Below are 12,892 nucleotides of genomic sequence, written 5' to 3'. Positions count from 1 at the left end.
CCTTTTCCTTACACCACTGATGGGAAGGAGGATTGGATCAATCACTATGGCTCAATGTCCAAGAGGGACTGTACCCAGGCCCTGCATACAAGTGTGGGGGCAGCCTGTAACGTTTGGTCGCTTTGAATAATGTGGGTAGCAATTACCAGGTGCAGTATATCTGGTGAGTAATCTTAGATTACTTTAGTATGATCAAATCTTTGCTACCATATGCAGCCCCCTTCCTGGTGTTCTTTACCAGGTCATTGTTTGTGATATGAGTGCACAAGGGGCAGGCATAATGTATACTGCATACTGAATTGCATATGTATGCACCTATTTTACTGGATCCCTGAGTGTAGTACACATTCATTCAGGAGCTTCTGGTCCTGTACTGGTTGCAGCATACAGGGATCTATTCTGATTCATCGACTTCAGCCCTACACAGTCGCAGTAACCGCTACTTCATTAGTGTTTAGACAATTGTTTTTTCCAGTTGTCTTGCAGGGCAGCAAACAAGAGGCTCTACCTTGCAACGGGAAACATTAGTCCACTATTATAAAGTTGTTGGTCTCACCCTTTTGTGCGTCGGTTGTTTTGTGTTTCCTCTGGGCCCACAGGAGCTACAAAAATTTTTTTTTTTTTTTTTTTTTTTATCCAGTCCCTGCTTTCTGCAGGAGACTTCCTGATCAGCATCCCATTCAGCCCAGGGGGCTATGGGAGGGTGAGCAGGGGCAGCAGTCTGAGCCTCACAGCTCTGCCTACAGAGGGGTATTTAAACTCATCCCCCCCCCACACACGCCGCCAGCTTTTTTTCTCCACAGCTATCTCTCTTCTCGCGCTGGAGGAGGGCAATCCGGCCTTGCTCAGCACTCATGTGCTTTAGAGGTTCCATCACTGGGCAAGCGACCGGCTGCCGACCACTCTGCCCACTGATCGTATCCCATTCACATCCCGCAGACATCGCCGCAAAATCCCCTTGTTTGCGGTACTGGGAAGTGTAGCAAGATGATGCCAGAGGCATAATTTTCGGTCACACGGTTCCCGACGGCAGCCATCTTGGAGGCTGGAGCCTCCAGGGCAAGCACTAGTTACTTCCGGTGTGCTGCAGCCCGGTTTGAAAAGTGAGAACAGCAGGAGACCCCAGAAGAGGCGGTCTGTGCAAAACCATTTGTTTAACCACTTGCCTACTGGGCACTTAAATCCCCTTCCTGCCCTGGCCAATTTTCAGCTTTTAGCGCTCACACTTTGAAATGTGCCCCCCCCCCCTACACAAATTATTTATTTTGGTGGTATCTAATCACCACTAAGGTTTTTATTTTATTTTTTGCTTAAAAAAAGGTTGCAAATTTTGAGGGGGCGGGTGGAACCTCGCCCCCCCCCCCCCCCCCCCCCCAAAAAAAAAAAACTGTTTCATATTGGTTTGTTAAATTTTGAAAAACAGATAATCTTTCCTCCATTGAGGCTGCACTGATGTGTACTGGTAGGTGGCACTGGTAGGCACAATAAGGCAGCAGCTCGTCTGTGAGGGATGCTGTCGGCATGAGGGGGGGGGGAAAAATCACAGATTTTCTGTTTACATCAAGTGATCAGCTGTCTGCTGATTACGTGGTAAGGGGCCAAGATCGGCTGAGTCTTGGCCTCGGTGATCAGTGTGCGCCCCTGCAGGGACACGCAGATAGCGCATTCGCGTAAGAACGTCTATTGACGGCTTCCCAGCAATTGAGGCCCGCGCTGTAGCCGTCATTCGCTTTAGGGCGGGAGGTGGGTAAAAGGGGGAAAAAAAATCGGTGTCGGGCCCCTTCCACCAGGCGTGCCGGTGCTTTTTAGGCTATCCGGCATTAAGGGTTTGTATGGCTGCTATCTGGTCGTCTCTTCCCTCTTACAAAGGTCTTACCAGCTAGATTTGTTATGTCTGCTGATGCCATTTTGGGCAAAATGTCTTGTGGGTGGCTTTGTAGTGGGATTTTCCACTATTCTGTTTTTGGGGTGTGGGTGTGTTGGCTCCTTATGTTCAGTGCTTTGGGACGTTCCAAGTAAGAAATATGAACTCCAACTGCAAGATTAAAGTGATTGCATAGCTTTAAAAATTATTTTCATTAACATAAACATGTCGTTATACCTGCTTTGTAGCGGTTTTGCACAGAACAGCCCCACTCCTCTTGAGTCCCCCCCCCGCGCCCCCCCCCCCCCCACTGGCACTCCTGGTCATTAGTGCCTGTGAGACCAGGGCGAGGAGATGATGTGCAGACGTGCACACCACTGGATTGAGATCCAGCTTGGAGGAGTATTTAGAGGGGAGGGGGAGAGCTACTATTGTTTTTTACCTTTTAATGCAGAGAATGCATTTGGGTAAACCTATTTACAAACACTTAAAGAAATTTGGATTTTTGAAATTCTTTTCTTGGGAGTACATTACACGATGCAGAGATCCATACCCTCTTGTCTGTTTCTCATTGTTTTATACAACTTCGGCTTAGTTGAGCGGAGAATCGATTATGCCTGGGTGGGGATTCCTGCTGTGGGTGGCAGTGTGTAACCCAAGTGGTCATGGAATAATAATTTCTCTTCCGTTCATGGACGGACACAGCAGCTCTTGACTGTAGGGTTATATCCGCTTCCTTCCAGGAGAGAAAAAAAAAAATCAGTCCTATGTGAACTACCTACAGAGGACAGACACAAAGTTCCTTCCCTATAGTTTAAACTTAAAAAAAAAAAAAAACACAAATTGGGATTTTAGGCTTATCTATAAAATCAAATCATTAATCATTTTCTTGCCCTAACAGGATGAAAAAATAGGATTTTTGTACTCACCGTAAAATCCATTTCTCTTAGTTCATGGACAGACACAGCAGCCTTTTGACTGTAGGGTTATATCCGCTTCCTTCCAGGAGAGTTAGGCAGAAATACAGCACTTAAAGTGTTAACTTTTCTTCAGTGCAGCTCCTCCCAGGGGGCGTGGTTCCCCGGGTATAACCCACACCCTGATCTAGCAGCCTCAGTTTTTATCTGCCTAACATCAGGAGAGGACAGGCCCTCTAGAGTCCTGTACTCTGGAGATTTTTTTGCAATTTTTTTTTTTTTTTTCGCTTTTTATTTTGTTCCTGCATTTTTGGATCCTGTGATCTTCTATCAACTGCCAACTGGGTGACAGGCTGGGTCTTGACTCTTGTAGTCCCCCCATGTTCGGCCATCGAGCGTGTGCTGGCCCTCAGCTCAGCTTTGGGTCGTACTCGACAGGCCCCATTGCTCCAGGGGCGGCCGGGGAACTTCTTGTTCCAGGGCACACATATGACCGGCCGACAGCCATGCCGTTAGTGTACGTTGGTTCTGTCTGGCATACCTCCAGCGGGTGGTCGCAGGACGGTTAAGTATGGCCCCTTGCTTAGGTAAGGTGGTATGGCTGGAATTTTCCCCTGGGAGGTCGACTGAGGGTTCACCCTGCTTTCCTCTCTCCCTCCCCCTTTTGGGTGGTGGCTGTGAGGGGGCAGCCTTCTGGGTTACCACAGGACCGGTGTGTATAGCGGGGGCTGTGTGATATGTGTGTTTTTACATACTGGTTATGTGGGCTGACGCTGTGTGCTGCGCTGGCTGATGTGCCAGTCCCTTTTGGGTTCCGCAAACCGCCACACAGCGCAAGAGTGTTTTCTTGTGTTCCTTATTTGGACAAATTGTTGTACAAGGAATGGGATACACCGCAAGGGTTTTTGCCGTTCCAAAAAACTTTGCAACCAGTTACCCCTTTGAGCAGGACTTTTTAAAAAAGTGGGTCTCTCCTCCGTCTGTGGACCCTCCCGTGTCCAGATTGAGCAAGGCCACCACGTTGCCTGGGGAAGGGTCTCCTGCATTTAAGGACCCTGCTGATAGAGTGGAGGCTATGGCCCGCTCCCTCTTCACTGTAGTGGGTTCGGCAGTGAGGCCGGTTCTGGCCGGGACTCCGGTGTCATACTCTGACCGAAAGGGCGAAGCAGCTGCTGCTGCAGGAGCTGGAGGAACGGGATGCTTCCGAAAAACCTCCCCTTGCTTTCCAGGGCTTCCGCCTATGCAGTGGTATTGCGCCGCCTTGTGTGGCTGAAATGCTGGTCTGCGGACCTGTCCTCAAAAAAGTTTTTAGTGGATTTGCCCTTTAAGGGTGAGCGGCTTTTTGGGGCATCCCTGGATGACATCATTAAGGATGCCACAGGTGGTAAGAGCACACTGCTCCCACAATCTGGGAAGGGCAAGGAGCCTCACCGTAAGCAAGGGCCCTCCTTTACTGCTCCCAAGCGGTTTTATTTTTTTTATGCGCCCAGCGCGTCCCGAAAAAGTCCGCAAGGCCCCCGCTGCGGGGCAGAAGCGCACCTGGTACCACAAGCCCAATAAGCCTGCGGACAAGCCTGCTTCTGCATGCAGGTCTGCCCCTGCCCGGGTCTCGGGTTCGACTTCGCGTCTCGGTGGAGGTCTCTTCTTTCCGACCATTGGATTTGCGAGGTGGTTTCCTCGGGGTACAAGATAGTTTCTCTCTTGTCCGCCAAACAGATTCTTTCCTTCCAACCTCCAGCTTCCTCCGGATCGCCGGCAGGCTCTTGCAGGGGCTGTCCGGGATCTATTGGGCAGGGGAGTGATTGTGCCAGTTCCCTCGCAGGAACGGTTTCAGGGGTTTTACTCCAATCTGTTCGGGGTCCGTCCAATCCTGGACCTCAAGGCCCTCAACTGTTCAAAGTGAAAAAATTCAGGATGGAGTCGATTCGCTCGGTGATGGCGGCACTCCATCAGGGGGACTTTCTGGCATCCTTGGATATCATGGACGCGTCCCTACATGTTCCCATATGCACAAAGCACCAGAGATTTCTGCGCTTTGCGATCGGGGAGGACCACTTTCAATTTGTGGCCCTCCCGTTCGGCTTGGGCTCTGCACCACAGGTTTTCACCAAGGTGCTCGCCCCGATACTAGCCCTGCTGAGACAGCGAGGGATCGCTATGGTGGGATATCTGGACGACCTTCTCCTGCAAGCTTCCTCAGGCTCAGAATTAGGAGGACGTGTCCATCACGTGTCAAACTCTCCAAGAGTTCGGTTGGCTTCTGAATATCCAGAAGTCAGTGTTGGTTCCGTCCCAGAGACTGGAATACCTGGAACTAGTCCTGGATTCCACGGAAGCAAGGGTTTTTCTCCCGACAGGAAAACTGATGACCCTGCAATCTGCAGTGAAGCAGTTGTCGACCAAGAAATGGTCGTCTCTTAATTTCTGCATGAGAGTTCTGGGTCTGATGGTGGCCTCTTTCGAGGCGGTCCCGTATGCCCAATTCCACACCAGGGAGCTACAGAAGGAAGTTCTGTCTCGTTGGGACAAGCTCCCGTCTTCTCTAGATTACCAGATTCAGTTGAGCCATCTGGTCAAGTCTTCCCTGGTGTGGTGGCTGACGTCTCCGGTGCTTCGGACCGAGAAGTGTTTTCTACCGCGCCGCTGGACAGTGGTCACGACGGATGCCAGCCTCTCTGGTTGGGGGAGCGTTTGGGGCACCTAGTCAGCCCAGGGGCGTTGGACTCAGGAGGAGTCCCGCCTACCGATCAATATTCTGGAGCTCCGAGCAACCGAGCTGTGCCTTGCCAGGTGGTCCCTGGATCTGCAGGGCCGACCGGTCAGGATCCAGTCCGACAACGCCACGGCCGTGGCGTACGTCCATCAGGGAGGCACAAGGAGCTCCGCTGCAGCGACTGAGGTCACACACATCCTTCGGTGGGCCGAATGGTCCGTTCCGGCTCTAACGGCTGTGTACAATCCGGGAGTTCAGAATTGGCAGGCCGACTTCCTAAGTCGCACAACTCTGGATCAAGGGGAGTGGTCTCTCCACCCGTAGGTGTTTCAGAATCTGTGCCAAAAATGGGGCACTCCAGACGTGGACCTCCTAGCGTCCCGTCTCAATCGGAAGGTGCCACGATTCGTGGCCAGGTCAAGGGGACCCGTGGGCGAATGCGTTGGTGGCACCTTGGGGTAACTATCGCCTGATTTACGCCTTCCCTCCTCTGAAGCTTCTTCCTTGTCTGCTGCGCAGAGTGGAAGCCGAGGGGATTCCAACAATCCTGATCGCCCCAGACTGGCCGCGCCTGGTACGCGGACCTGGTGCGTCTGGCGTCTACCCCTGAGAAAAGATCTTCTGTCGCAGTGTACAATCTTCTACCCTGCTTTACAGTTGCTGGCTTTAACGGCATGGCTGTTGAGAGCCAGGTACTGAAGGACCAAGGCCTATCGGGCTCGGTGGTTTCTACCATGCTGCGTGCACGGAAGTCTGCCTCATGTAGGATTTACCATCGTACGTGGAAGGCCTACATCTCTCTGTGAGGAGATAAAGTGGCACCCCCCGTACATACGCGGTGTCCCGGATTCTGCTGTTTCTACAGCGGGTAGTGGAACAGGCTCTCGCCTTGAGTACGGTCAAGAGTCAGATTTCTGCTCTGGCTGTTTACTTTCAGAGACCCTTGGCAGCGCACTCCTTGATACGCACATTTGTGCACGGGGTCCGGCATGTGGCCCCTCCGGTGCGCCCTCCACTGCCCCCATGGGACTTGAATTTGGTCCTCTCGGTGCTTCAACAAGCTCCCTTTGAGGACTTTCAGAAGATCCCCTTGTTGACTCGGTCACAGAAGGTGGTTTTTCTGGTAGCGCTTACCTCGATCAGACGTGTATCTGAACTGGCGGCCTTGTCCTGCAAGGCCCCCTACTTGGTCATCCATAAGGATAAGGTGGTGCTGCGTCCGCAGCCTTCTTTTCTCCCGAAGGTTGTTTCGGCTTTTCACATTAATGAGGACATTGTTCTTCCATCCTTAGGTCCTCAGCCGAGAAATCAGAAGGAGGCCACTTTACATTCCCTGGATGTGGTTCGGGCCCTCCGAGTGTACTTATCGGCGACGGCTCCGTTCCGGAAGTCGGACTCACTGTTCGTGTTGGTGACTGGTCCTAGAAATGGCCTGGCAGTCTCGTCGGCCACCATTTCTAGGTGGATCCGACAGGTTGTGCTTCAGGCCTATGCTCTAAAGGGGTGGGCGCCTCCTGTTACGGCGCATTCGACCAGGGCGATCAGTGCCTCTTGGGCTTTCCGACATCAAGCCTCTGTGTTGCAGGTGTGTAAGGCAGCGACCTGGTCATCGGTCCACACTTTTTCAAAGTTTTACAAGGTGGATGCGAGTGCATCTTCTGATGCCTCCTTCGGCCGCAGGGTGTTACAGGCGGCAGTTTAAGGTTGCAGTTCCTCCGTTGAGCAACTCCGGTTTTAATTGGGGTGAAGCTTGGTTTGCTGTTTTTTTTTCCCACCCCTCGATTTTTTGACACTGCTTGGAGACGTCCCTACAGTCAAAGGCTGCTGTGTCCGTCCATGAACGTAAGAGAAAATAGGATTTTTGTACTCGCCGTAAAATCAATTTCTCTAAGTTCATGGACGGACACAGCACCCACCCCTCCTCTGTTTGTACTGCTTGTTACGAACTGAGGCTGCTAGAGCAGGGTGTGGGTTATACCCAGGGAACCACGCCCCCTGGGAGGAGCTGCACTGAGAAGTTGTTAACACTTTAAGTGCTGTATTTCTGCCTAACTCTCCTGGAAGGAAGCGGATATAACCCTACAGTCAAAGGCTGCTGTGTCTGTCCATGAACTCAGAGAAATGGATTTTATGGTGAGTTCAAAAATCCTATTTTTTCATCCTGTTGGGGCAAGAAAATGATTAATGATTTGATTTTATAGGTAAGCCTAAAATCCCAATTTAAACTTAAAAAAAAAAAAGACACAAACTATTGGGAAGGAACTTTGTGTCTGTCCTATGTAGGCAGTTCACATAGGACTGATTTTTTTTTTTTTTTTTTTTTTTTTTCCCCCCTTCTGTGAATTCGACGACAATTTTTTTTTTTTTTTAGTTATCTATCTGATGCTTATAACATGGCTATGGAGCTGTCAAGTGAATGTTCATTTTTATTTATTTTTTTTCCCCATTTACTAAGGCCTGAAAGCAAACAAGAACCTGTAAAGACCGAAATGGGACCACCTCCATCCCCAGCATCTACATGTAGTGATGCTTCTTCTATTGCCAGCAGTGCGTCAATGCCTTACAGTAAGTCCCCATAACTGAGTGTTTGGGGTATGTTTGCCTCATGTTATGTCTAAGACCCACATGGACTGTAGCATGTTTGTTTGTGCTGAAACAGCAATCCCTGTTAACTTGAATTGATCTTTCCTGTGAACCCCCCTTTTGAGCTGTCAGCTAAGAGCAGCACAAGTACAGCCTTACTATCATAGTTTACAAATTCTAAAATCCCTTGTCTAAAAGGAAAACCCCTTTTGAAAGGCAGCCATCTGCTGCATGGTAAAATAGAGTGGTATTTAAAATGGCTCTTTTGTATAGTGTGTTCAAAGTTTGGTCTTTCAGAACGCAGGCGATCCACACCAGCTCCCAAGGAGGAAGAGAAGGTTAATGAAGAGCAGTGGTCCCTCAGGGAGGTGGTCTTTGTTGAGGATGTCAAAAATGTCCCCGTGGGCAAGGTTCGTGTGTCATGTTTTCTACATTTCCAGCTTCTATGCAGTTTGTTTTAATTAAATATTTCTCTTCTAATGTATTAGTGTTGTGCCCAACATCCTTTTGACTAACTACATTTTTACTTTGATTTTTAGGTGCTGAAGGTGGATGGTGCCTATGTTGCTGTGAAGTTCCCAGGGACATCAAATAGTACCAACAGTCAATGCACTCCTGGCTGTGAACCTGACCCATCTTCACTTCTCCAAGATTGTCGACTTCTAAGGATAGACGAACTTCAGGTAGGTGACTGCTATGCCCTTAAATTGTTTTAAACATTAAAGAGGAGCTCTAGCCTCCCCTGCAAAAAATACTGTAGCTGCTTACTTTTTTAATTTTTTTATTTTTTTATATTTATATATAAGGACACTTTTATATGTCCAGGGATGTCTTCACCCAAGCCGATTGTTCAATCTACTGCGGGTGCAGGGTCTGACATCCCGCCTAAGGGAGACTGCGCATGTGAATGGTCCTGTAGACTTCTGGGACCTGTGATGTGTCCCAGGAGGGGGTGGGGCGCCCTTCCAGCTCAGATTGCCGCAGTGCAAGAAGTGGAGCAGATACCCATCAAAACAAGATACAGTGAAACCTCGGATTGCGAGAAACACGGTTAACAAGCATTTTTTTTATATTTGAATCCAGACTAGGTTTGCGAGTGTTGATCGCAAAACGAGCAGGATTCAAGCCACAGCGGTGTGCAGTACCGCATTTGGCCAGAGTTGCGGGGGAGCTGAAGCCATTTGGAGATACTCTGTTCCCGAGCCTTTCCAAGGTTTTCAGGGTGCAGCTGAGCTGTCCCCGAGTATTTCCTGCGCCCCCCACCTCTGGCCACATGGCATAGAAGTCAATGCGGAGCAAATTTTTTGTTTTCGATGACTTCTATGGGGAAACTCTTTGATATGCGAGTGCTTTGGATTACCAGCATTCTCCTGGAATGGATTATGCTTGTAATCCAAGGTTCCACTGTACGTGTGTGTACGTACGTATGTACACCCCCCCCCCCCCCCCAGTGGTGGAGGAGGGCAGTATGCAATTTGTTCTGTTCATTTTCTTTTACAGTTCTGTTGGTTTTCCCTCAAGGTCTCTGATGGTATACTTAACATGTGGTTGGGTGTGTTATAGTGATGAATGTTATCATGGAATAATTTGTTTTGCAATTGAAACTGTTTTGTAGGTGGTGAAGACAGGTGGAACACCCAAGGTCCCTGACTGTTTCCAGAGGACTCCGAAAAAGTTGTGTATTCCTGAAAAAACTGAAATCTTGGCTGTGAACGTGGATTCTAAAGGTAATTTCTACAGCCAGGCACAAGGAAGGTTTCTTCTTATTGGTACACCGCACACAAGACCTATTGACGGTATAGATCCTACCGTTAGCGGAGTTGAAGTAAAAAAAAAAAAGGGAATTGATCCTCTCCCGAGTCTATACTCGTGCATCGGTTTCAGATTGGCGCCCTAAGAGGTCAGGCATATCAGCATTTTTTTTTTTTAAACTGTTTTTGCTTCTGGTCTAGTCTGATAACAGTTTGCTTATGTAAAGGAGTGGTTGCATTTATATAGTTGAACCGTTTAACCTGTTTGGGCCTACTGTAAGGGAGGTGACGGCTCAAAGGTGTTAATAATGAGAACTATTTGGAGTTGGAGGGAACAACCTTCCTAATATGACTACAGCAAAGGGCAACCTTCATGAAATGGACCCTTCTCCTAGGTTCATCCTGAAGATAGTGATGCTAAAGCAAGGGCATGCTGTGACAGGTTTACTTTGCGTGCCTTTCCCATGTTGGATCAATGCAAAAGTAAGAGAGGGTCGGTCCTGAAGATTGAAGCCTTGTTCTGTAGTAGGAACCTTTCAGGATAAGAATAAGGAACTGCTGATATAGACTTCCTGTCGAGGAAGCCTGTTTGATTCCTCCTAATGTAGGAAAGGGTTGGTACATCTCTCTGAAGTTCCAACCCTTCTCCACCCTATCCAACACATAAATTTGGTAGTCGGGGTTTTTTTTTTTTTACTTCTTAAAGGGGTTGTGAAGGTAAAAAAAAAAGCACTCCTCCTTCACTTACCTCATCCTTCGATTTTTGCTTTTAAATGTCCTTATTTCTTCTGAGAAATTCTCACTTCCTGTTCTTCTGTCTGTAACTACACACAGTAATCCGACAGTTTCTCCCTGGTGTGGAGAAAGCCTCTTGAGGGGGCGAGCAGGAGGGTCAGGACGCTCTCTACTTTGCAGATGGAGAAAGCAGCTGTGTGTTAGTGGGTGTCCTGACACTACTGCTTGCCCCCTCCCCCCTCTTTACCTTAACATCCCCTTTAAAGAGTAACCAAATGCAAGATGCGCTGATGCCCAAAAGGTCTCTTGCCAGTTTCTTCTTCTGGGTGCTGGCCTTCGGCTGTCTTGTCTGGCCAGTGCAGGGTGATGTCACACCTGCACATGTGTGGGAGTCATTCACCCCGACACCTTAGCACTGAGGCGGAAATGCATATGGAGCTGCGCATGTAAAGAGCCTGCCTGCTCACAATTTTTTTTTTTTTTTTTGTGTTTTCACTTTAATACTTGTCAAATGTTTGTTCTCATCTTGACGCTGTTTTGTTTTACTGCTGTTTTCAGGGGTTCATGCTGTTTTGAAGACTGGAACATGGGTGCGTTACTGTATTTTTGACCTTGCTACTGGGAAAGCTGAGCAGGAGAACAATTTCCCAACCAGCAGCATTGCTTTTCTCGGTCAGAATGAGAGAAATGTGGCTATATTCACAGCTGGACAGGTCTGTAATTTACCTTTTTTGGGACCTTTTTTTATTTGCCAAGTCTGGAATAATAATGGAATACATGTGGTTTTGTTCTAGGAGTCTCCAATTATCCTAAGAGACGGAAATGGGACAATTTATCCCATGGCAAAAGACTGCATGGGTGGCATCAGAGACCCTGATTGGCTGGACCTTCCCCCCATCAGCAGCCTTGGTATGGGAGTTCACTCCCTGGCTAATCTCCCAGCAAATTCAACCATCAAGAAGAAGGCTGCAATTATTATCATGGCCGTTGAGGTACAAGTTGTTGCATGCAGTTGTTTGACCTCTTTAGCGTAATCCATCAATCGACAGTGTTCACGCATTAGTTGATTTCAAAATGTTTGTGGCGTTCTGGCTTTTAAGCGTTCACTTTTTTAAAAGATGGTGCCATAGACGATTGTATTATGGCAAGCAATATGTTATTTTGCTTTCTTATGTTGACTTTTTTTATTTTGCTTGTTTTAGAAACAAACCTTGATGCAACATATTCTGCGTTGTGATTATGAGGCCTGCAGGCAGTATCTAGTGAACCTGGAACAAGGAGTGGTTCTGGATCAAAACACCCAGATGTTGCAGACCTTCCTCAGCCACCGGTGTGATGGAAATCGAAACATCCTGCACGCCTGCGTGTCTGTGTGCTTTCCAACAAGCAACAAGGAGACTAAAGAGGAGGAGGGTAGGGGTAAACACACAAGCTTAAGTATTATTTCAGTTATATAAGTCTAGAGCTTAATCGGTCTACTCATGTATTGGTAATAACAATGGGTAGCATATTGTCTATTGTGAATATTCCACTTTTGCCTCATTAAGTCCCCTTTCACACTGAGCCACCCATAGCATCGGCGGTAAAATGCCGATATTTTTTCGCCGACGCTATGGGTGGATTTTCTGCGCATTTCGGCCGCTAGCGGGGCACATTTAACCCCCGCTAGCGGCCAAGAAAGGGTTAAAACTGCCTGCAATGCGCTGCTACTGCTGCGCTGTCCTATTGATTTCAATGGGCAGCAGCGGTGGAGGAGCAGTGTACACACCGCTCCAAAGATGCGGCTAGTGCAAAGTTCCAGTGTAAAAAACCCTCGGGCTTTCACGCTGGAGACAATAGAGTAGCACTTTTATGGCAGATTGCAGTCGCTATTTTTAATGCTATAGTGCCTGCAATACGCCCTCAGTGTGAAAGGGGTCTAAGTGCAGTAAGCATTTGCTTTGTAGTGGCACATAAACCATAGAATAGCTTCAGCAGTTGTTAAAATTCTGTCTGCAGCTTTGTGTGTGCAGTTTAGGTGAATGTCCCGGCCTATTTTCTTTCTTAAATGTGAACTTCTCCTTTTTAAAGTGGTTGTAAAGGCACAAGGATTTTTACCTTCAAGCTTTTGGCAGCTGCTGCCAATCACAGCCATTGAGCCAATAAGGGGACAGGGCTGAGCCATGGCTCCATTTATGAATGGACATAAGAGCTGTAGCTTGGGAGCACCCTTACTTGGGTGCCCCCAGAGGAAGCTGCTTGCTCTGGAGGCACCTGACTGAAGGGAGGAGCCAGAAGCGCCTGCATGGGACCAGAAAAGTGGGTACAAAACCACTACACGGAACGGGTA

At 48.4% G+C, this 12,892-nt stretch overlaps 1 protein-coding gene across 15 annotated transcripts in view; it reads left to right on the top strand.

The window, feature by feature from the left end:
* UBR5 (ubiquitin protein ligase E3 component n-recognin 5) overlaps positions 1-12,892 on the top strand; it is a 135,601-nt gene that overhangs the window by 46,377 nt on the left and 76,332 nt on the right. For 10 of the 15 annotated variants that reach the window (XM_040354801.1, XM_040354811.1, XM_040354806.1 and 7 more), the window contains 7 exons: positions 7,950-8,059; positions 8,375-8,487; positions 8,617-8,760; positions 9,693-9,804; positions 11,122-11,276; positions 11,358-11,555; positions 11,766-11,982. In XM_040354801.1, the coding sequence (XP_040210735.1) occupies positions 7,950-8,059; positions 8,375-8,487; positions 8,617-8,760; positions 9,693-9,804; positions 11,122-11,276; positions 11,358-11,555; positions 11,766-11,982 (1,049 nt within the window). The remainder of the gene's footprint in view (positions 1-7,949; positions 8,060-8,374; positions 8,488-8,616; positions 8,761-9,692; positions 9,805-11,121; positions 11,277-11,357; positions 11,556-11,765; positions 11,983-12,892) is intronic. The other 5 variants (XM_040354810.1, XM_040354809.1, XM_040354803.1 and 2 more) reach the window with 1 other exon arrangement.

The sequence above is a fragment of the Rana temporaria genome, chromosome 5 (assembly GCF_905171775.1).
Source record: "Rana temporaria chromosome 5, aRanTem1.1, whole genome shotgun sequence".
Classification (NCBI taxonomy): domain Eukaryota; kingdom Metazoa; phylum Chordata; class Amphibia; order Anura; family Ranidae; genus Rana; species Rana temporaria.
This window is presented reverse-complemented; position numbering and strand designations above follow the sequence as displayed.